General features: G+C 40.7%; 2 protein-coding genes across 4 annotated transcripts in view; both read right to left on the reverse strand.

The window, feature by feature from the left end:
- ZBED1 (zinc finger BED-type containing 1) overlaps positions 1-19,394 on the reverse strand; it is a 46,764-nt gene extending 27,370 nt beyond the window's left edge. Inside the window, exons 1-2 of one of the 3 annotated variants that reach the window (XM_039535482.1) lie at positions 19,345-19,394; positions 14,564-16,737 (exon numbers count right to left, since the gene is read on the reverse strand). In XM_039535482.1, coding sequence (XP_039391416.1) covers positions 14,599-16,686 — 2,088 coding nt within the window. In that variant the 5' untranslated portion in view covers positions 16,687-16,737; positions 19,345-19,394 and the 3' untranslated portion in view covers positions 14,564-14,598. Of the gene's footprint in view, positions 1-13,627; positions 16,738-19,344 lie in introns of those variants that run through there. The other 2 variants (XM_039535471.1, XM_039535461.1) reach the window with 2 other exon arrangements.
- The window catches only part of DHRSX (dehydrogenase/reductase X-linked), a 222,025-nt gene extending 198,254 nt beyond the window's left edge, over positions 1-23,771 (reverse strand). Inside the window, exon 1 of the mRNA XM_039535496.1 lies at positions 23,579-23,771. Within this exon, the coding sequence (XP_039391430.1) occupies positions 23,579-23,690 (112 nt within the window). The 5' untranslated portion in view covers positions 23,691-23,771. The remainder of the gene's footprint in view (positions 1-23,578) is intronic.
- Positions 23,772-24,091: the final 320 nt, after the last annotated feature.

Below are 24,091 nucleotides of genomic sequence, written 5' to 3' on the forward strand. Positions count from 1 at the left end.
AAATTTGTCAATGAAGCTCGTTCTAGCTACTTCCTTACTATACATGTGCACAGTAACACAGGTACATACACAAGATTCAGAAAGGCCCCTTTGAAAGCCAGTAAAGGAAATACAATACTCAATAAATGAAAGAACCAGTACACAGACCTGTGCATGTGCCCTGATAACACTTTTCAATAGCACCCAAAATGCCTAATGATTTCTGCTATTGTACAGGTGAAGTATGCAAGTTATCACATAAGAAAGTTGGTTAGACTGAGAGGCCATCACGATCAGTTGGTCATGAGAGGCAGCTGTAGTCTAGTGACATTTTGTCTTTGTGGTGGTTCTATTTCTGGCTCTGCCATGGATCTGCTATGTGACCTTGGATACATCACTTCACCTCTCTGTGCCTCTGTTTCCCCTCACTTCTCTGCATCTCTTTCCCCCTCTGCTGTCTTGTCTATGTAGAGTGCAAGCGCTTCGTGGCAGGGACTCTCTCTTACTGTGTGGCCGTACGGTGCCTATTGCAGTTGTTAGCCAAAAGGGCCCGTTTCTCCCCGGAGCTTACCTAATTACACCAAGGAGGCACGGAAGACCAGGAAGACGAGTACCATTAGCTTTATTGATCGATCAGCTAAGTGGGTGTGCTTGTCCTGGCTTGTTGTTCCAAAGCTCTGTAATAAGGTTATTTTAGTAGAAGGGTATATGTGGCATACATTAAATAATAAGACTAATGTACTGTATAACAGCAATGTGTATGTGTTCATTGTTAACAAAAGGTGTATAAGTAAAAAAGTAAAAGTTTCCTTTGTAGGTTAAAAAAAAAAAAAGAAGCCAAAAAGGGGAAAAGGAAAAAGAACGAGTTAACTGAGAAAAACTTTAATTAGCATGCTCAGTCCAAACAAAAAAAAAAAAAAAAGAACTGACTTCGTTCAAGGACACTTGGCTAACAACCAGAAAAGGGGGGCTTGAATATACCCAAGCAGATGTAAAATCTGCACAGACACTAATGCAATGTGTTAGGTTTCTTTTCTCACAGGTAAAGAAACACTATCCGAAGACCCTAGCAGCCCCGCTACTCCATGGAACCTGGAGACTGGATCAATGTACAGGTCCATCAACAAAAGACTGCTTTGGCTCCATGCTGGAACGGCCCTTATTAAGTCCTGCTGACTACCAACACCGCTGTGATGTGCCAAAGACTGATTGCTTGGACCCATGATTCTCACTGCAAAAAGACCCCTCTACATCAGGAGAATTCTCCTACTGATAATTAGCCTATTCTTTCTTCTAGTTCAACTGTGCTTCTGGACAGCAGGGAAAAAGGACAAGGTGACATGCTAGCTAACCTCTCCCTTGTCCACTGACAGACCAACTGTGCCTTTGAACTTTTCTAGAAGAAACACTCACTTCACTGACACTGCCAAAGTCCAGGAATTCCTGACCAGAAAGGACATTGAGAACTGACCCTGGTGAAGAATCAAAGAATTATACATTGGCAGGAACAAACTTGTGGGACCCCTGCTTGGGAATGTGGTATTAATTGAATGTTGGGGTTTATTCTACAGGCTGCGCCCTGTGTTTTGGATAAATCCTTTAGTATGTCTTGCCCTCCCTCATTGGATTTTAAATGGTATTGTCTTTATCCAGTTTTCAGATCACTTTTACATACCCAGATTGCTCACAAGGGACTGCCATTAGATTAGCACAACAAAGAGCCTGGGTTATTTCCTCTGGAAAAAGAAGAAATTGGGCAGATCCCTGTGGGCTGGGGCCAATAGTGTAGCAGCCATTTGGAATATTCTTAAAGGCCAAGAACATAATAAGAAATTGGGCCGACTAGAAAGGGCCACTAGCCTTATTTCTGAAGTTCAGCTAACCCAAGTATAGGCTGAAGTTGGTGAGTTACATGTCATTTCCACCCTTAGTTCTATAACCCAGAAGTTACTGACAGAGATGGTATTGAATATCACTGAGGCTGGGAAGGCATTGCAGTGGGATCTAGTATGTTTAAAATTTCAGGATTTCCTGAATGACCAGCTGATGGCCATTTGGAGTGATCTTGAGCACCAGACTTGACCCACTGCCCTTACAGACATATCAGGAGTACCATCTGATCTGTGGTCATGGAAACATATTTGGACACTTTCTGGATGAAAGTGTGTACATTTACAGTGCTCCTTCCAAGCATATGGACCGGTTAGGGTGGGTGTGGCTCCCACATACCGAATCCTGCCGGGTCCATGGGGAGGATGCATATGGGACTAAATTATTCACCGAGACGTCTGGAAAATTAAACCACTGGGTATACCTACCTGAGTTATAGTCAGTGCCCCGATCCCTTAGTTGTTAAATGAACAAGGTTCCACTCTTTTGTCCGTGCATTCATTCCTGGGTTGGGGGTGACTAAGCTTAAAAGAGCAGTTGTAAATATTTCTGCAGAGCTTTATTGCTTTTTGGCCTCAAAGTGTGAGAAAACTCAGCCAAAAGGTTTGGTGAGTATTCTCAAAGGGGGGAGTTGTTGGAAAATCATAGTGCTAATGAAGCCTTTTTGTATTAGGCCTGAGTGAACCAAAGTTATGCTATGCTTGCCCAAACTGTGTTGGAAAGCTTACAGAACTCATTAGACTGAAGGCCGTGTATCTAACTAAGTCAGCTATTTCGCTTATCAGTTTTGTTTGGCTCCCCAAGTATATGTTGGCTCCCCAAGTGTATGCAGCTGCGTTCACATGTATGCATCCAAAGTATCTAGTACAAAGGGTCAACGGATGTATCTTGTGTCCCCTTCAGAATGACAAATGTATCCTCAACAGATGTATCTTGTAGCCCCCACAAAATGATATATGTATCCTGCGTATCCAATTATCCCCTAATAGATGCATGTACAGGTTCTACAGGTCAACCAAATGACGTAGACAAACGTAGGCTAAGTTGTTTGTTACTGATTATAAAAGGGGACCGTCCGGGCTTGTGGGGTGTGTCTCTCTCGGGCACTAGCCGGGACGAGAACACCCGCTCAGCTGATCGATCAATAAAGCTAATGGTACTCGTCTTCCTGGTCTTCCGTGCCTCCTTGGTGTAATTAGGTAAGCTCCGGGGAGAAATGGGCCCTTTTGGCTAACACAGTGGGGCTCTGATCTGACCTGGGGTTTATCAGTGCTAATATCACTAAAATAATAATTGAGCCCAGTTGCTCGGGGAGCGGGAGGGGAGGGGGGTAATTGTAAATACATTTTCACTTAGCAAATAATACTGATTAACAGGCTTATTCAGGTCAGTTTTCTTAAAGCAGAAATATTAGTCTTTATGCATGCAATGTTATATAGAAACATTTTTGTAAATAAGAATATGCAAACAAATCTAGATATCAAATGAATTAGAGCTTCAATTTTTTTCTTCCACAGTGGCTGGTTTTAATCTTACTTCAGTGACACAGCCATCTTCCCTATTCATAAATTAATTGTCATGAAGAAAAATCAGTGACAATTAGCCATGGCTCACACATTTTTCTACCACACAAGTTTCTGGTGTCATACCACAACCAATCAGCAACTGTATAAAATGAATCTCACTGCCCTGACACATGGCAGATGCTGAAAAATAGTGCACCTCATAAATAATGTTTTGATCTATAAAGTGTCAAGTATGCATATTGTATTGCTAAGTCAGAATTACAGTAAACAGTTATCTAATAATAAAAACATATCAGACTGTTTTATGGGCACAGTGTGTGTACAATTAAAGCCATCACTATCAGGCACTGAGATTGTGGTCTTCCAGCAGAAACATAAATGTATTCTGGCCAGGAACATTCCTACTTTACGGTGACAATCAGTGAATTTGCAGATGGGAAAAAATGAGAGAACCCAGTTTGCATTCTGCAGCGAGAACATGGCAAAAGAAGGGATAAAGTAGACAACATATTGTGGTAACGACTGAATGAAAGTGTGTTTTAGAAGTACTAACAACTTCCTGCAAGCCCAATCTATTTAAGCATGCAAATATAAAAGCACGTATTAATGCCCTGTCAGCATACAGCATGACACTTACATGTTTAAAAAAAATAATTTCTATCAAAAAAGCTCTACAGAACTCAGGAAAAGAGCTGATGAGATTCCCATCCAAAGACAATCTTAAAAACAATCGCTGTTTAAACAGAAGTTTTACTTTAATTCCTCACTTATAACACTTTATATTAACTGAAGAAACTTTTTAAAATATAATTTTACTTTCAATATTTTTGCTGGTTTTTACATTTCACTCAGCTTGCATAGAGAAACTAGACTTTTTAATTTCACATTTTGTTTTAATTAACAAAGCACTATATTTGTAATTATTTCTACATTAGGTTTGTAGCATCGTATGTTTATTGAATTTAAGTACTGGGCCTAAACTCCTTAATTGTGCTCCTTCACAAGAATTCTTAGTAGCCTAGTTAAACCACCCACAAAACAGAATTATCCATTGTTTAGAAATTCTTATTTATCCTTTAAAAAAAATACATGCACCTGTTTTTAATTTAAGGTGCAGATGCATTGTGAATATGAAAAAATTGAGCTTGCAAATAGGCCATCTTGCTTAAGGTACGGAATAAAGCTGTCTGTGGAGTGAGTGTTTCTGACATCTTATCCCTGTAAAAGTGTTATGTTGTTATAAACACTACCGTTGACTCTCAAAAATATAGCAAGAAAAAAGAAAAAATACTGTCAATCCTATTTTCCACCAATCAGAATATATATATATTCACAAATTGAATTCAAACAAAAAGCCTATAATAATATTTTTTAGAATAAAAACAAGCAAGATGTGGTATTTTTTTTAATGAATTGCACCAACCCATAAAATAAAATGACAAAATGAATTTATGGTTCAAGACAGTAAATATTTTGACCAATTACATAATATGAAATTATGAACTTAGTAAAGCTGCTTAATTATAGAGGACACTTTTTTCAAAAACGCATTTTGCAGTCTGGGGAATTACTGTTACACATACACAACTAAGATGATATTCTTCTGAGTGTGCTAAATTAACTGCGGAAATTAAGGAGCTGTAACATATCTAATCATTTTTGTAATTTACAACAGTTATGGATTTTGTATTTACTTTCCACTTCAGATTGCTAATACATACGTTTACCGGGTTTATTTCATGTTTAATTAAAAGCACCTATCCCCAGCTCCAGGGATGACTAAAAATTAAAAAAAGGTTAGCCTAACCTGGTTCCGAAAACCTTTTGTGTATTAAAGTCCATGGTACTGCTACAAGCAAAATGCTTGCAATATCATGCATCAAACTAGTAAATGCCATGAAAGTGAGCAGAGTGGAAGTTACAGTACCCACTTAGCGTCTACACGTCAAGTGCCACAGAAAGCTGCCTGTCATGTGAAATCGAAAATATAAAAGCAATTATGCAAGCACCAAGTTTCTGGATGAGAGACTTCAGCAAGAGGGCAGGTTAAGGAGTACTTGTAAAAATTATTTTAACATAAAACAATTGTATGAAGAATGATCAACTTGCCTTATGAATTTATTTACTGTTGTCTTGTTTCCTACTCTCAGTATTGAGCCTGATTCTCCACGGCCTTGCCCTTGTGTAGTAATTTGGGCCCAGGTCAGGGAAGCACTGGAGCATGGGCTTATTAACTCCTTGGGTGAGATTCTGTGATGTGCCTTTAAGAGGTACAGCACAGAATGTTTAGCCCAGTTGGAGTAGGCATGAGGGAAGATGTACTACGGTGGCTTTAAGCCACCACTGCACTCTGCTACGGTGGCTGGAGGGGCCCACCATGTAATAAAGCACTTGCTTATAAGGTGGGGTATTACACTCCATGGGGGGGGGTGATTTTTGAAGTGCATAACACGTTGCAGATTAACTGGTCTGTGTAGACCCTACGTTCTTTAGTGTGCTTTTACATAGTACTCCTTCCAAGAGCACTAGTTTAAGTGCACCCATAGGACCAATCAATGTGCACCACATGAGTGCACTTTAGAAATCACACCCCGGTAGAGCGTACTACCCCACCATGTAGACAAGCTCTTAAACGAGGGTTGCCATCTCTGAGGTACAAAATAAAACAGGACATGCAGGATCATCCTGAGCCCATAAAACTGGACAGCTGGCAGTGTGTACTGATCACCCTTACAGATTCCCCAGGAGAAGCTATGTCAAAAAAGGGATGATCCTGGGAAAACCTGGACAGGTGGCAACCTTACTTTAGAAAGCATAGGGGGCTTAAATTACAACAGTGTCCCAGTGGGCTACAGCTCTAGCAGGAATCTCCATATTACTGCATGGTGCAGCCCTGCCCAAACACACACACACCCTGCCTCAATGCCAAGGCTTTCGAGGGGGTCCTCGTAACAGTCTTATATCTGTTTCCCACAGTGTTTGTGTCAGGCTAATCCTGCCCAGGCCAGATACAGGGCTTTTGGGGTCCCTTTACACCACTATTTTACCTGGCTTAAAAGGGACCAGAGGAGGGATGAGAATCTCACCCCTTTGCTTGAAGCACATGCTTACATCCCATTGAAATGAATGTGCCTAAGCACCATTCCCCAGACTAAGAATATGTTCTTTAATCAGGGCCTTGCACTTGAGCAAAGTGGGTGTAAAACTGTTACCAAATCAGAACAGTGCTGTTTTGCATCTACTTTGCACAAGTGTAAATAACTACACGAGATGCAAAGCAATGCAGATTTGGACTCTTAACCTCAATAGAAATAAAAAAGGATTGGAAGAGCAATGGGAAATAACATACCCAAGGATCTTTGCTAGCCCTCTTAAAGAGACAAAGAAAATAGGCCAGATTATCGCATCGAAATGCTACAGAAAGCAGTGTCCTCATTTCTGAACACTGACCTTTACATATGACAGGGAGATAAGATATTACATCCTAAAAGGAAACACAGGAATGAGAAGCAGGAATACTGTGCTCAAAATCGTCATTTTGACATTTCAGACTCTGAATAAACCTTGCTTGAAAAAAAATCTCTGTAGTTTCCTTTTTATTTATGACAACTCATATTGTCATATATCAGAGGGGTAGCTGTGTTAGTCTGGTTCTGTAGAAGCAGCAAAGAATCCTGTGGCACCTTATAGACTAACAGACGTTTTGCAGCATGAGCTTTCGTGGGTGAATACCCACTTCTTCGGATGCAAGCAGTGGACTGCTTGCATCCGAAGAAGTGGGTATTCACCCACGAAAGCTCATGCTGCAAAACGTCTGTTAGTCTATAAGGTGCCACAGGATTCTTTGCTGCTTCATATTGTCATAGTGATTTTTAAAACATGTATTTAAACCTCCAAGATCAATGGAAATATTTCCATATTTTTTGCAATTACAGTGGACGTTGTTTTAAAATTCCCTGTTGTGTTAGTAATCCAATCACATGAGTACTGAGAGCCTGAAAATGACAAGACCTAAATCAAAAGCAAAGATTATTTAGTTGATTTTTATTGTCCATGCTGAAGCAAATGCTTACTTATGTCAACTAACCACAACATAGTGAATGTATAAATACTGAAAGAATTTTAAAAATAATTTAAGTAGCTATTAGTATTCCAAGTAAAGAACTGTGTTTTCAATATAAAATATTTAAAATGACATTGTACCTTTAAAATAATTTAAAATGTGCACTAGTAATATTATTTATATTAGAGGAGGAACTATTTTATAATTTCCCCCATTTCCATCACATAAAGTAAATTTTAACCTTAGCAAAAAAGCAGTTGTCCAGAGGAAATATGATGAGACACCAAACTATATCTTAGTTGACCCCCAAAAAAAAAAATCCCAGGAAAGAGAGAGATGCACTGAGCCTTCTCAATGTAACAAAAAAACCCATGCTTGGTCTATATATATAGCCTTGTAGTAACTTGAAAAGCCAGATCACAAGATCTTCTGAAAGGAAATATTAAAATGGAAAGAATAGCAGGGAGGGAGTAAAATAGGTGGAGCTTGCATAAGGATATTATTCTCTTTCCAATACACACATAACTTAACATGTACAGGTATACCTTAACACGTGTTACACCTGTTTAAAAAGTGTCACTATGCACTGTACTTTAAATCATTCTCTAAAGAGATGAGAAAACTTATGAACTCTAATCTAGAACTAAAGTCTTCTAAATCTCTATGATTCAGTCATTAAAATTATTCAGACACCCTGTTACCATTATCCTACTAGCATAAGAAGTTATGTCAAACTAGACCTAAAATGTAGGTCTGCAAAAGAAGTATTTTACAAAACAAATATCAATACAAGTTTTTCCACCTTTGTTCAATTTGTACAGCCACTCACACAATAGGGTCCAGGTCCATGCCAGGGGTTCCCTAGATGCTACAGGAATACACATAAATAATAATATGATGCCTAATGACGTAAACTTTCCTCTGTATAACTCATAGCTCCAGTCATTATATTAATGAACACAAGATGGTTGAAGGAGACACTAACAAGTCAAAGGTTATGTCTGCACTACAGCCTATGTCAGTATAAAATATGTTGCTCAGGGGTGTGAATAAATCATCCACCAAGCAACATAAATTACAGCAACATAAGCCCTTGTGTGCACAGCGCTATGTTAGTGGGAGAGCGTGTCTTCACCAGATACGGTGCCTCAGGGCAGCTACATTGGTACAGCTGTGCCGCTGTACGTGTAGACGTGCCCTAAGGTGAGTAAACTGAGAACACAAAGTAAAAGTAAAGCAGAATACTATTTTCTTCAGTTTTAATAACCTAAGATATTAAACACACAGGTAATGATCTTTTTTTGGGGGGGGAGGTTAATATTTGGGACCTCATTCTGACTCAGTGAAAAATCAATAGATCTGATTCTCCATTGTTTTGCACTTTAGTATTAATAAGGCACCACGTGTTTGAATGAACTATTCCAGTGGTTCCCAAACTTGTTCCGCCGCTTCCAGCAGCTCCCATTGGCCTGGAGCAGCGAACTGCGGCCAGTGGGAGCCGCAATCGGCCGGACCTGCCGACGCGGCAGGTAAACAAACCAGCCCGGCCCGCCAGGGGCTTTCCTTGCACAAATGGCGGAACAAGTTTGGGAACCACTGAACTATTCAGATTTGGTAACATTGTACAACCTCTTTACCCGGGTAGAACTGACTACTTCCATCTTGTCTACAGTGGAGAAACAGACAAAAAAATTCCCACTCGTGTTATCACCTCTTCAGCTGAATCAGCGAATGCCATAACGTAAAACGAAGTCCCACAGCAAAACCGTTTTTATCACTGCATAAGTCAGACTTACTTTTAGCAGGTTTAACTAATACAGCAGTAAAACCAGGGTGTGTCACAGCAGCCTTGTCTATACTAAGGCTCTCATCATCCGAACTGATGGGAAATATTTTTTTTGAGTTTATCTTTGGGTGCACCAAGACACAAGGTGCAAGACAGTACAGAATCAGGACCAATGGAATTATCAGTGAAAGTGATATGGTACCATGTGGTCTATATATAGAGTACTTTGTTCTGTAGTACTTTTATGGGCTGCATTACTGCAGTATCTGAGCAGCTCACAATTTTTAATGTAATTAGCCTCACAACACCTCTCAGGAGTAGGAAAAAACTATTAACCTCATGTTATAGATCAAAACAGAGGCACAGAGACATTAAGGCCCAGATCCTTAAAGGTATTTAGGCTGCTAACTTCCACTGAAATCAGTGGAAGTTAGCAGCCTAAATATTTTTGTGGATACAGGCCTCAGTGACTTGCCTGAAGTCACACAGGAAGTCTGTTGCAGAGCAAGAAACTGAATCCATGACTATGGAGTCCAAAGTTAACTCCCTAACCACTAGACCATCCTTTTTCTAATTATGTTTTGTATCTTAAAGACAAGTGAGACATTGTGCAACCTAAAGACTAAATCAACACTCCTTTTACTAATGTGAAACTTTTTAAAAAAACGTAAAACATGTAAAAGCTAAACGGAAAAACTACAGTGGCTGCCCTTACAAAGATCCACTGGCTTGAAAGAGTATTTAAAGTCTAAGCTTTCCAGGGCAGGGAATGTCTCTTACTTTGTTTGTGGAGGGGCCCTCATTTTAGTTGAGCCCTCTAGGCCTTATAGTAATACAAAGTAATAATACCATTTTCAGAGGTGTTCTATACTTTCAAAATGGGGAATTCTATTATATCTTATATACAGTATTTTTTTCTAATCTGTAAGTGGGACTTTTAAAACTAGGAAACAAATATATTCTGCTAAAAATGTAAACCTTTTCTACTTATGGGTTCTTCATAGTGCCCTTTACCCTTCTAGGTCATAACATGTGTTTAAATATGGGTTGTCCCCAAAAGCACTTAAATTATCAGTTGCCTTCTTAATCCTGATTCCTACCATGAAGTCTTAATGTTGAGTTTAGGACATTTAGATGTGTAATTTCAAGGTAATTTGTCTTCTTTTATCATAAATATAATTTTTAAGGAAGTTAAAAATAAAATCATTTTCCAGACAAGAAGCAAAATCCAAAGTTGCATCCCTGCTCGTCACCCTTCCGCATCACCATTTCTTCATGTGTCACAAAATATAAACAAATCCAGATTGTACGTTCATATAGAATTTAAGAGACTTAAGTTCATATAGCTAGGGCTATAGCACAATTCAGTAACAAACTCTAGTCCCGCCACGGTAATAATGAACCATTTACTCATGTTGTGGCAGCATGCTGGACAGTGTTGCAACTTGGCTCACCCACGTGGCAGTACTGTTGCCTGAAAACGGCATGTAATTCTTATGAAGAGAAATTGTCTAAGCTTTTCAGTAAGAGAGGTATTCTTGATCTCAACATATTTTTATCCAGAACGATTTGTATAGTATACTTCAGTAAGTTACAGAGGAGTTATACATAGTTTGAAAAACTTGAAATATAACACGGCCTTGGTGCTGGAGAGTTCAACGTCATAAAGTGCTGAAGATATGAACACACATCAGACAAATAAATTAGTAGCTAATTTATTTCTCTGGATTATTTAACAATATTCTAAGCTTAGCACATTAAATAAAAACTCACAGACAATGGGTAGGACAAACAATGGCTTAGTCTTAGAACAACGAGACATGTCAACTGAACCAATTACCATTTTATTTTGGATACCAAAAATTAAAAGGCCAGGAGCAAAACAGTGCATTGCACTGGTATTGGTGAAACTGATTTGGAGAGAAAATAGGTTGCACTGCATGATAATTTTAGCCTTCAGATGGTCCACATGGAAACAGGGGTTGGAGAAGCTGAATTCAGACCGGGGGGGGGGGGGGCGGCGGATTTTCTTTTTTTTTACATTGGTGTAACTCCACTGATTTCAGTTAAGCTACTCCTAATTACAGCAGTGTAAGAGGAGATTCAAACCTCTGGTGTTAACACAGTGCTTAATTTTTAATGAAAGAAGTGCCAGGTCTCAAGCATTTTTTTTTTTATTTTTTTTTACTTTCATTCCTTACGCGGCAAGCCCAGAGGTGCTGGGGCTCCACCCTGGCACAAATTAAGCACTATGTTAACAGCTTCAGCTCCTTTAGGGACAAATTCATTAGGTGACAAATTGTGGTAAAAGTTACACTACCACATCAATTTTAAGAGTAAGTTACATCAGCTTGGCAATCAATGTGCAAAGTAAGTGTAACTTATACACTGAGCAGGTGTAAAAGGAAAATCAGCTAAGAGGCCTGCTTTAATTTCCTCCCTCCAGTTAATTAATTATTCTGCTATGCTTCCTACACATGTAAGCTACACTCGTTTTGCATATTTTCTGGGCCCAATCTCCTACAGCCTTGCACGTTCTGTAGTCATGTACATCTGTGCAAAGTGGATGTACAGTGATACCATATCAGAATGGTGCATTTTACACGCACTTTCCGGGAGTATAAATAATTACACAAGATGCAGGGTAGTGAAGACCTGAGCCATCTGAATGCTAGGTCTGTACAAGTTAGACCACCATTTACAGTCATTTTTCATTAGCTAAAGGTTGCCGGATAATTTACACCATTTGATTTGTTTCATGATTCTAATCTCTCTCCCCACCTACTGCCAAATGATCATACTGTGCATTGGTTGGTGAGAACTATAAAAACAAAATGTAAACATACACAGCTTGATAGTACAAGTGACACCGCATATTAAATATCACTGTAAATGTCACTTTTTGTGTTACTTTTGACCAGCCCCTTTATAAAACCATGCATCTATGATTATGAATTCCAAATAGTCATCCCATAAGAATACACTGAACTGTCTCTGGTGGACATCTCTCCAAATCAATGTTGCGTAAGACAATCACAGACACACACCTATACATGTTGTGTTAGCATTTTATACTGCTGTCCGTCATCGCAGTATCTGAGTGCTATATGTACACATGCATTTTATAGCATAGTCAGTGAGACTAATACAACAGAGTGAATGTCTCTGATCTCTGCAACAACTGAATGATTTCCAAGATCACATGATACACAGACTTTCAGAGGGCATCCCACTTATACCTTCATGCTACACTGTAGACCAGGAATCAGCAACCTTTGGCACACGGCTCGCCAGGGTAAGCACACTGGTGGGCCAGGCCGGTTTGTTTACCTGCCGCGTCCACAGGTTCGGCTGATCACGGCTGCCACTGGATGCTGCAGGCTAATGGCAGCTGCAGGAAGCAGCACGGGGTGAGGGATGTGCTGGCCTGCGCTTCCCACCACACCCATTGGCATGGAGCAGCGAACCGCAGCCAGTGGGAGCAGCGATCGGCCGAACCTGTGGACGCGGCAAGTAAACAAACCAGCCCGGCCCGCTAGGGCGTGCCAAATGTTGCCAATCCCTGTTGTAGACTAATGGCAATTTGTATTCTATTCAGTAAGAGCGATATTCCCAGAACATTTCCAATTGGGAAATGAAAAAAGAAAAAAAAACTTTGCCTATAATATGGTAGTTCCAAAAGTCCCCCTGTGCATAAGCAAAATATGCTGTCTGCCTCCACACTCTCAGCCAAAAAGTGGACTATAGACTTGTTTTAGACATGTAGCTCTTCCTAAGGGATGCATTTTATTATTTTATTTTGCTAAGTACTCAAAAAGACTTAAAATATTTAGGCATAGAGACACAGGGGGAGCTACTGCAGTACACATAATGATTAATCAGAACTAGTATTGAGGTGGGCTAGACCAAAGCCCTCTGCAAACTGACTCTAAAGGGAAGAAGGGGAAAAGGAAGTTCGTAAGTGCTGACATAACAGGAAACATTATCAAAGTCTAACAACTTGTGTGAGGGTTGTTTTCCCTGCTTAAATACATTTACACAAAATTAAAGCTTACTTTTTTGAAAGGCTTTTTCTACCAAAGATCTTTCTAACCCCCATGGTCAAAGTCCCAATTTAAATTAAAACAATTTGTATAAAAACAAATAAAAACAAATATGGTCCTTGCCATTTTCTAATCTCCGTACTTCTCCCATCCTTCAGGGGCCTGATTCTTTGCTGCTTTACACCTTGTGTAGACACCACTTAGACCAGGGGTTCTCAAACTGGGGATCGTGACCCCTCAGGGGGTCACAAGTTTATTTCATGGGGGGTTGTGAGCTGTCAGCCTCCCCTGCAAATCCTGCTTTGCCTTCAGCATTTATAATGGTGTTAAATATATTTAAAAGTGTTTTTAATTTATAAGGAGGGTCGCACTCAGAGGCTTGCTGTGTGAAAGGGGTCCCCAGTACAAAAGTTTGAGAACCACTGACTTAGACTCACACGAAGTGGGTGTAAAATGCCACAATTCTGATGTGGTTGTTATTTCCACCTACTTAGTATAAATGTAAGGGTGACATCAGGACTGGTCTACACTAGAAAGTTTTACCACTTTAACTATACTAGTATGACTAAGTGACAAAATGTCCCCCAGTGTGGACGCAGTTATACTGGCATAAAAGTGCTTATACCAATATAGCTTATTGTGGTTTGGGAAGCAAAAAAGCTATATCAGTATAATTGCATCCACACTAGAGCCTATACCTGTATGTCAATACAAAAATCACACCCCTAATTGATGTAGTTATACCAGTAGAACTTGTAGTGTAGACGAGGCCAAAAGTATGAGGTAGTGAAAAAATCAGGCTCAAAGTTATTTATTGACTAGTTTCTTCCTAATAATTTTGTAAGAGTCTCTGAAGATCTGACTTATGGATTTTTAAATCAACTTTAAATTTAGGAATTTAAACTTTGAAATCCTAACCTATGTTGGCTTCAGAAGTGGATTTGTACATCTTTAAAACTTCTCTGTTTAGAGTTCAAATTCAGAAAACATTCCTATTACAGAAAGCACTTAAGCACATTCAAGTCCCACTGAAGTACACGGGAATTAAACACATGCATAAGTGCTTTCTTGAAATTGGGGCCAGAGTCAGGAGTTATGGTCTTTGCAGAATTACTTCCTTGTTCATTTCAGTGCTATATAATCACAAGTTATTCATGTTTTAAGATAGTGGGCAAGACATATACAATAGAAGCTTAAACCAAGTCTTTACGCTTGTTCAATATTTACAGTACTCATAGCATCAAACAGAACAATTTTGGTAACTTAAGACAAATACCTTTTCTTTGTTATTTAATGTACCATGTATTCCTGTTAAATGAACCCACTGTCTCGGATATTAAAGAAATTGCTGCTCACATTTACTGTGTCATTTAAATTAAAAATCTGTTCCTGTTCCAAGCCCCACTCGCCTTCATCCTCATCTTCAGGTTCTGCTTCAGACACATTGCGAGTGTTTTCGTACAAAAAGATCTGCTCATCAACATGAGCTGGGGCTAACCGGCTTCTCTTAGCACTTACAACATTAGCAGAGGAACCAAAAAGGCGTTCAGGGAAGACTCTTGTGGCTAGAATACACCAATATTTCTGAAGTACCTTTGGTAAAACAGGAAATAATGCTAGTCTGTCAGACCACCACTTAAGGGGGTCTTCATTTAGACCAAGAACCTTTTGTGACTTAAAGTTGCTCAATTCCTCAACAATCTGAGCATGCCATTCCTCTTGGTCTTCCACCCCTCCTGTCTGGCAAAAGATTTCCGCAAGCATGTTATTGATTGCGCTGGTAGGGGGAGGAGTAGAGGAGATGATTATTTTTTTCACAGGTGGCTCTTCTGACACTGTAAAGAACTTTTCTTCAGGTCTGAAAGTGTTTTCTTTTACTTTTTCCAAAAGGCTTTTTGCTTCCTCCACCACTCTGTTTTCTACCTGTTGCCGTTCAAATGCTGAAAGGAAAGGTAGTTTTTTGTACCTAGGGTCCAGAAAAGTTGCAACATTGAGAAACATGTCTATCTCAGGTGTATGCTGGTATGTTGTTGATAACTCTTTGGCTATCACTTCCTTGGCCATGCTAATTTCTTTCAAATCATTCTCTTTGATGTTCAATGTGGTATTTAGAAGCATGTGGAGGAGGGGTTTCACCATACTTATTGTTGGATATTTTGAAGCAGACATCATCTCAGCAACCTGCTTAAAGGGTTGAAGTAGGTCCACCAGGCCTTCAATTGTATTCCATTCACTGGCTTCCAGCATCAGATGGTGGTTATTGCTGTCCTCCACAAGAACTGCTGCAATTACAAACTGCTGTTCTTTAAGACGTTGCAACATGGCAAGTGTGCTTCCCCACCAGGAAACACGATCACTTACAAGCATACAGTGGAGAATATTTTGTTGCTTCTGCTTCTCACTTAACATGTACATTGCGACCGTGGATTGCTGAAAATATTCCACCAGTTTTCGGCACCTGGCAAGGAGGCTGCACAGTTTTGGAAGCTGAAAAGCTTGTTGTATTCCTGCATTAAAAGTCTGCCCCAAACAAGGCATTTGTACTGGAATATCTAGGAGAGAGCAAGCTTTCACAATGTCTTTACCATAATCTGTTGTAGCACCAAAGACTTTTGTATTGATCCCCCATTCAATAAAGATTTCATAGAGGACTCGTGTAATAGTCTCTGCAGTATTTTCCTCTGGCACTTCAAATGTTTTTAAACACCGGGAGTTAACAGCCAGACAGTTAGAAGGGCTACTGTTCAGAAAATGAACTGCGAGTGTTACATACGATCTATTCTGGTTTTCACTTCTCCACATATCAGTGGATATGCCACACCATAGAATTTCAGTAAGTTCTTTTAACACAATTTCTCTAATAGCATTGTATTTTTCGGGAATTGCTTTTGTGCAGAAATATTTCCTGCTAGGAAGTTCATATCTAGGATCAGCTGTTCTCAAAAGTGCCTTGAATGTGGGTTCATCAACAATAGAGGAAGGATACATGCCCTCACAAATTAGGCTAATCACAGCAGCAGTCAATTCTTGATGCTTTTTGTTTTCATAATTGTGGCTGGTCTTCATAATTAAAGTGTCTTGAACAACCTGCTGTGATGATTCTGGCTTCAGTTTTGAAAATGCAGTAGCGAACGCTTCCCTCATTTGCTCAGTGTTACTTTTCACAAATTCGCAGAACTCATCAGGATGATTTTTCTCAAGGTGGTATGAAAGGTTGGACGTGTTTCCTGAATAGGCAATTTGGGCCATGCAGATGCGGCAATAGATTTTCTTCCACTGTAATATGCATCCTTCTGCATTAGTATCAAACCCAAAGTACTTCCATACTTTACTCTTTGCTCTTGGATGAGCCACTAACTTTAGATCTGATGGCGAGCCTTCTAAGCTTTTATTCTCCATTGCTTCTTGGCCACCGTCCCACCTTTTGATCCTTCACTCATTAATGAGTACCTGATAAAGGCAGTAAGATAAAGATACAATGAGAAAGCACACGTGGAGCACACTCAACTATGTGAAATCAGTGCTTTTGTGAATACACCAAGAAACCTACCTTACTAATTACATTTGAAAAATTAAAGATGAAGTTTACAGAAAGTGTGACCTATAGGAAGACCCATTAGAATGTCAAAAATAAAAATGTTTTAATATGTGAAGCGATGCTGTGACTGAGCTAGTACAATCAAGAAAAACTGAGTTTCTTGAGTAACATGAAAATTCTTGGTAGAGAAAGTGCAACAATCACTGTAGAGTTTAAGAACGTTATTGCCACGTACATTAGACATTTGTTACAGAAGCTCCCTATGCTGAAATTATACTTAAGGTTGAGTCAACATCCCTTTGCACAAGAATTATTGAACTCTGCTGTTTCTGCTATTTCAGCAGAAATTTGATACACAAGGAATAAATGTTTGTTTGTGCTTAAACCAATTTTGTTAAATTGGTTTGACTTTGTCAGATTAATTTTTTAAGTTATACATTACAACTATGGAACTGATCCTGCTCTGCTCAAATCAAAGGACATTTTCCAACTGGATTCAGTTAAAGAAGGATCAGAGCCCTCATGCAGAGCAACAATATACATTTGAGGACTTTCCTGCCTGCCTCTGTGGAATTAATATTCAGAGCTCTTGGCTCCTGGAATATCAGCACCTTATAATTGCAGGAAGAGAGGCAGGCAGGGGAACTTTTATCAATGCATTGAAATATGTCAGTTTGAACATTCTCTTTAGCTGTTCAGAAGAACAAATGTAAGAGTTTTCTACAGAGTGTGCTCTGGAAAATTATACCTACAGATTTGCATGGGGCAAAATATTTTTCCCAGAAAAGTATAATAAAGCCACCAGTCTCCCTTCAAGCAATTACCTGCCAGAGCTCATTTCTCTGCACCAGTGCACCACTACACATGGCTGAGACTGCATTTGTAGATGTTGCTTTGTCTACCTCTACCATGGCTGCAATCTTGCCAGACCATTGCCAACAGACCCTCAGAACAACAAACAGCCCCATTCTTGAAATGCCCAGTAAATGGGTAAAAAAGATCAGTAAGGAGAGGGTAAAGGAGCCATCAGGGAACAGTGGTGCAGGCCCATACAAAAATTTGAGAGGACCAGAGTTGAGAATACGTTCATGATGCATTCTACTGAGAATGGGACGTCAACAAATCAGTAAGTTGGGGGAAGAGGACATGTCCCCATCATTCCCTGTCAGTGGCAGCACCATGCCAGGAAACAGAAAAAGAAAGCCCTGGGTGAGTAAGATAAGCTAGTAGGCTTTTCATGACATTGTTGCAGACCTGCAGGAATGTTTGTGTGTATCTTTTCAGTGCAGTTGCTCCTGTGATCTTACTCTATGGAGTAAAAGAAGCAAAGAGTCCTGTGGCACCTTATAGACTAGCAGATGTATTGGAGCATGAGCTTTTGTGGGTGAATGCCCACTTCATCGGATGCATGTCACATGCATCCGACGAAGTGGGTATTCACCCACGAAAGCTCATGCTCCAATACAACAAAGTGGGTATTCACCCACGAAAGCTTATGCTCCAATACATCTGTTAGTCTATAAGGTGGTACCACAGGACTCTTTGCTGCTTTTACAGATCCAGACGAACACGGCTACCCCTCTGATACTTGACTTTATGGAGTAAGGGACTTTTGTTCCTTTTAACTATTCTGGTTATTTTTTAATATTTTGAGTTTTTTTAATAAAATAGTAAGACAAGGTTATTGAAGGTTACAGATGGGGGGAGTTGCAGATTTTTTTGGTTTAGTTGATTTTCTTTAAATATTTACATCTGAAGATTCTGCATCAGGAGGTAAAACTATTCTGTTTTTTAAAATGTGCTCTGAATTCTGGTATGTCCTTTGCTATGGCTATTTTCAGTGCTTCAGTCATCAATATGAATTACCGACCCAACATGGTTATGCTGTATCATTCCAAAGATCCATATTAACAACTCCATGTTATGCATTCTCATAGTATGACAATATAACTTTGAAGGAGAGGTATATACAGTATAATGTTACAGATGATGGTTTTAATAGCTTCATCTTATGCACTGGCATGATGTACCATATCAGTATTTGCTGTTATTATTGCTTCAGATACTTCTATTTCAAGCCATGTCACAGGGTTTCTGGTACACATACAGACTCAACAAATTTTATTTTATCCCAGAGTATCCCTTACTGTAACACAGAGGTTCCTGGACGCAAAGAGGAAGTAGCGTAATAAAACAGGTGGTGTGCCTTTAATATTTAAAATTAAGGAGGGAAATTCTACAACATACAGATCCTGTCATAGAACAAGAAAACACATGTTCATTCAAAGTGAATGAGTGTCCCAGGCTCACTCCACCTGATTTTATGACTGTAAGATCTTTTCTATCATTTATATATAGACTCAACGTTTAACTAGAGTGGTACATTGTAGCATTGCCACAGTTAAAGATACATCAGCATACCACCTTAATTATAATACTAAACCACACATTACTTTGCAATCTAAATTGCTCTCTTTTAAATGTAGCCTTTTTCTGGATATAATTTAATAATATCTTACATGTACATTATATATAGATCCTTTCATCTTGATGGATCCCAGATATTGTTCCTCCCATATATGTGAATCACTTCACCAGCAATGGATCACAAACTGTCTCTGGAGTGCAACAATTTTAACAACTGGGAAACATACTTGTTTAAGACAGGAAGTACAGCATCCTTAATCTATTATAATACTTTCTCCATATGAAATAAAAGATATTAATACTTGAATCAAAACTGAGGGGGACCCAAGCTCCCTATTAATAGTTTTGAAAATTATAGTGAAAGCCAGAAGAAAATAATTTCATTTAGATTAATTAGAAAGAGAAAATTGGGAACATTTAAAGTCTCTCAGGTTAAAAGATGTTTTTAAAAACATGAATGAGTAATATTAGCACTCAGTTCTAAGTCACTTTCTACATCTCTCAAGTACAAATATAAACATTAACAAGTCTTCTCTATAAGTACAAAACATGCATCGAGTATGTTTGAAGCCAAATTTCAATGAAATGATTTATGCAATAGAAGATCAAATGCAGCATGAGAAAAAACAAAAATTTTCTGACAACTCTTCAACATGATCACAGAAAATCCTACTCTGTGAAACAATTAGTGTCAGAGAGAGCATGATTTTAAAAAGATAAAAAACAATGAGATGACTTTCAATGGGCTGAAACCACATTTCCTGTATTAACTTCCCGTGTCACAATTAGCTAGCTCATCTTTTGTAAATTCACTGATTAGATTTTTGTTTTTAAAACTTGATTTTGAGGCAAAGTCACACCTTACATTAAGATATCAGTACAAGCATTTATTTTAATTATTAAAGTTAAGCAATGGGAGAAGAATATGCATGCAGTGTATCTATTTGAATAATTAATTATTTTGGTACACACAGTACTAACAGATATATATTACCATAATGATCGTTAATTATACTATTTTATACAATTAGTATTGAGAAATGTTTAAATAATAATTCATGTCATTCCTCTTCCTCCTTTACTATCCAGCACTGCACTTAATTGTGAAGTTTACATTAAATTCACAACCTGCATTGAAATTCCTCCTTCTGTGTTTCAGTTTCAGAATCTGAAGCAAACTTCCTGATATTCCTACCCTGGAATGCTGTGAAATTTACACCTTCATGTTTGCACCTTCATGTTATATACTTCTGTGTTTTCAGTTCACAAATCAAAACTACTGCAATATATTTTGCCCCCGGAGCTGCTCATTTGTACAGTTCAAACTGTCCTTTCCATACACACCATCCTAAACAATATCTGTAAAATTAGACAAATATTAGCAGGACGTAGTAGGAGAGGAGTCAGTTTTTAGAAAGACAAGTTAAATTGTGGAGCAAAAACAGCATACAACCTTGATTAATTCAGGAAAAGAGGATTAATTTAATTTAGTTTATTTTAGACTGCAGCTCCTGAATATTTCTGTGAAATAGTATAACAAACTTTTTTTAAATGAATGCAGCTTCTGACTATATAAGGGCTACAGCTACACTAGTACACTTCAGACCCTTAATTCAACACAGGGCAGATCAATCACTGGATGCCAGATGGTTTTCTATAATATAGCTTCCACCATGGAGCTGCACCTATGCTGAATTATGGCTATGTGGCTTGCCAGCGTAGATAAGGTCAAGTAGGTTTGAGGTCCAAATTCCAGAACATGGAGACCTGAGGAGCTAAACTACAAATCTCTGCCTCTGCCCTATTCCCCCCAATGTTTTTTTAAATGTCTCTCATTGACACCTGATTTATGCATCTTTTATTCCAGTAACCATATCTTTTTGAGAATTGAGGACTACAAGGGTTAGAAAAAGCTTTCAACTTCTGTATTTTAAAATATTTTTAGTTTACTAACTTCTTGACACAATTGTTGCCTCTTTATTCCAATAAAAGTAGCAGATTACTGATCCAAGATTAACTATGTCCATTCTAAAACACACGTAATTACTTTCACATTTTAAAGTGTTGTTTTTGTCATACTATGATCACTACTTTGAAATCTTACCTAGACTAGCCTAACGTCCATATCAAAATACCCCTGTTCACAAGTTGGTTTGTTTTTTAATCACACTGTTTCAAATACATTCTTGATATTTTCTGATTTGTTAATTATATTTAAATTTACAATAAAATAAAATGTTTGGGTCAATCTTTGTCATAATATTTCTGTTCAGTTTTAAATTATTTTGAAAGAATTACACACCGTAGGCATAATCCACAATTTTACCCTGCCAAGAAAAACTAATGCTAGAAGAATGCTCAGCTGACATAAAACTGTAGGCACACATCTGCTTTTTTTTTTTTTTTTGGCATGTTATATGTTTTTGAGAATGAGAGCAAAACTCAAATCTGCATTAGAATTATTAGTATGGAAGAAACATTACCCAATGAACCCATGTGCGAAAATCTGTGCTGTCCAGTCTTTGTATTAATTTTACAAAAATTAATGGTTGACACAGAAATTTATTTTCTCTCCTCTCTAGTACCTCAACTATACAATAAGTGGATTTCGGCCTCATATTTTAAATAATCTCACTGAACTACATCCCGATACCTGCAATTTTGTTGTTATTCTTGTTAAAGCCACGATCACCTCCATAAGAGCCACATTTGAAGCTAGTCAGAGAAAATAAACAGAACCAAACTAGTGAGCTGCAGTGATGCTGTCACTCATTACATGGTTTTCAGGCCCTCCCAAGTTGCAGGGAGCTGTTAGAAGCACCAACAAATTCAAAAGTGTTTTTAAAAATTAGTGTCCTTCTAAATTTAAGATTCCTATTGTATTGCTGTCTGGCCTGAAGAGATTCTCAGACTAATCATTTTTGAAAACCTCAGGCTTCCTTCATAGACACCTAATGTGGGGAAACAGAACATCATTAAGTTTTCTGTTGACCACAAAAATCATTTAAAAATGTAACACAAATGAATTGTCACCTGAAATACTGGCAATTAATGACAATATATATTCAGCATATAGAATGTGTTCACCAACACTCCCTCCAATGGCTGGGAGGGAAGAGAAGACTAGCAGTCTATGAGAGTCGGATTCAGCGAAGAAGTTCACCACTATCAATACCAGAAGAGTGATTTTAGAGAGGATGTAATCAAGTGGCCAGGAGTCTGGAAGAATAAAGTCCAACGCCCAAGTTTAGCAGAGAGGGAGGGATTTACTTGAGTTGCAGAATTCAAAAGCAGGTAAGGAGAACAGGGAGGGTTCTAGCCCAGTATCTAGGTGCAGGATCAGGACAGAGGAAGGTAGCCAGGCAAAGCAGACGGTTCTTGTTCAGCAGGAGAAGCTAGGGGGATTGATTTCTTATAGGTTTATCACCACAGTATCTGAGCACATCACAACACTGATCAATCCTCAACACCCACGTGAGGCTGGGACCTGAGGTACAACCAGATCAAAACTCACGCCTGAATCTGAGGCAATGCGGGGAGCTGAACCCAGCTGTCCGGAGTCTGTCCAGCAACTGAAGCACAAGGCCACTCAGGTCCAGCAGCAGAGAGGGATGCAAGGGCCTAACGCAGGGGCCTGGGGCAAGTGCAGTAACTGGGGTGGGGTGGAGGGGGAACAGACTATGCGTGTAGCACGGGGACGGGCGCAGTTCAAGCAGCAAGGGGGCGTGTGCAGGTGTCTCCCCAGTAACCGAGTATGCCAGCACCAACCAGGCAGGCTCCAGCCCACGAACCGCCTGCGAGGCCAGCAGGGGAAAGGGCCCAGCGGCCCGGAGCGGCCCCAGCCCAGCAGCCAGGCGCGTGCGGAGGGCGCCAGCGCAGCGGGCCGCCGCGGGGAGGCTGGAGCGCGCAGCAGCCGCCGCCGCGGCGTGTGCAGCTCCCGGGGGAGGAGCGGCAGGGCCAGGCCCTGCGGTACTGCAGCCCTGGCAGGGAGCGGAGCCCGCGGTGCGGCCGGAGGGCAGGCTGCGCACACGCAGGAGCCGGAGCCCGGGGGCGGCGCTGCAGAGCCTGGCTGTGCGCAGGGGCCAAGGTCACGGCCCACAGCCCAGCCCCCGCGGGGAGAGCGGGGCCCGGCGGGGGAAGGCTACAAAGAGGCAGCGGCCGCCGGCCTCCTGCTCTCCCCCCTGCCCCGTTAGGAGAGCGGGCTCAGTGCCCGGCGGTCCGCGCCCGGTGCCACTGCGCGGCTCCCCGGGCCTGCCGGCAGCGCTCCGCACGGGGCGGCCCCCACCGCCGCTGGGCAGCAGCGGGCGCGGGGCGCGATGCTCTCACCTGGCGCGGGGGGCCCGCCGGGGCGGAGATGGCGCAGCAGCTGGTGCAGGGCGACGGCGAGGCCGATGCAATAGAGCCGCAGCGCGGGCAGCGCCCGAGACAATAGCGACATGGCTGCCTCCCGCCCCTGGGCGCGGGGAGAAGCGGGGACGGGGCCCCGGCGCGCCTCGGTGCGTGTATGTGTGTGTGTGTGTGTGTGTCCGCTCCCGGGCTGGGCGGGCGCGGCGCTGCTGCTGCTGCTGCTGCGGCAGAGCCCACACCCAGCGGAAGGGAGAGCGCCGCCGCTGTCACAGGCTGCACGGCCCGGACGCTCCGCCGCTCGCTTCTGGGCATGTGCGCGGCCACCTCGCGTCAGGGCGGGGGAAGGGGAGCGCGGCCCCTGAGCCCCAGGCCTCCAGCGGCGCCCTAGGCGCCGGGCGGGCGGAGACGCTGCCACCCTAGTTGGGGAGAGATGCAGCCAAGGCTGCGCTAGCTGCCAGGGAGGCGGGGAGGTGCAGGGGCCAGCTGGCCGGG

The sequence above is a fragment of the Mauremys reevesii genome, linkage group 1 (genome assembly GCF_016161935.1).
Source record: "Mauremys reevesii isolate NIE-2019 linkage group 1, ASM1616193v1, whole genome shotgun sequence".
Taxonomy (NCBI): domain Eukaryota; kingdom Metazoa; phylum Chordata; order Testudines; family Geoemydidae; genus Mauremys; species Mauremys reevesii.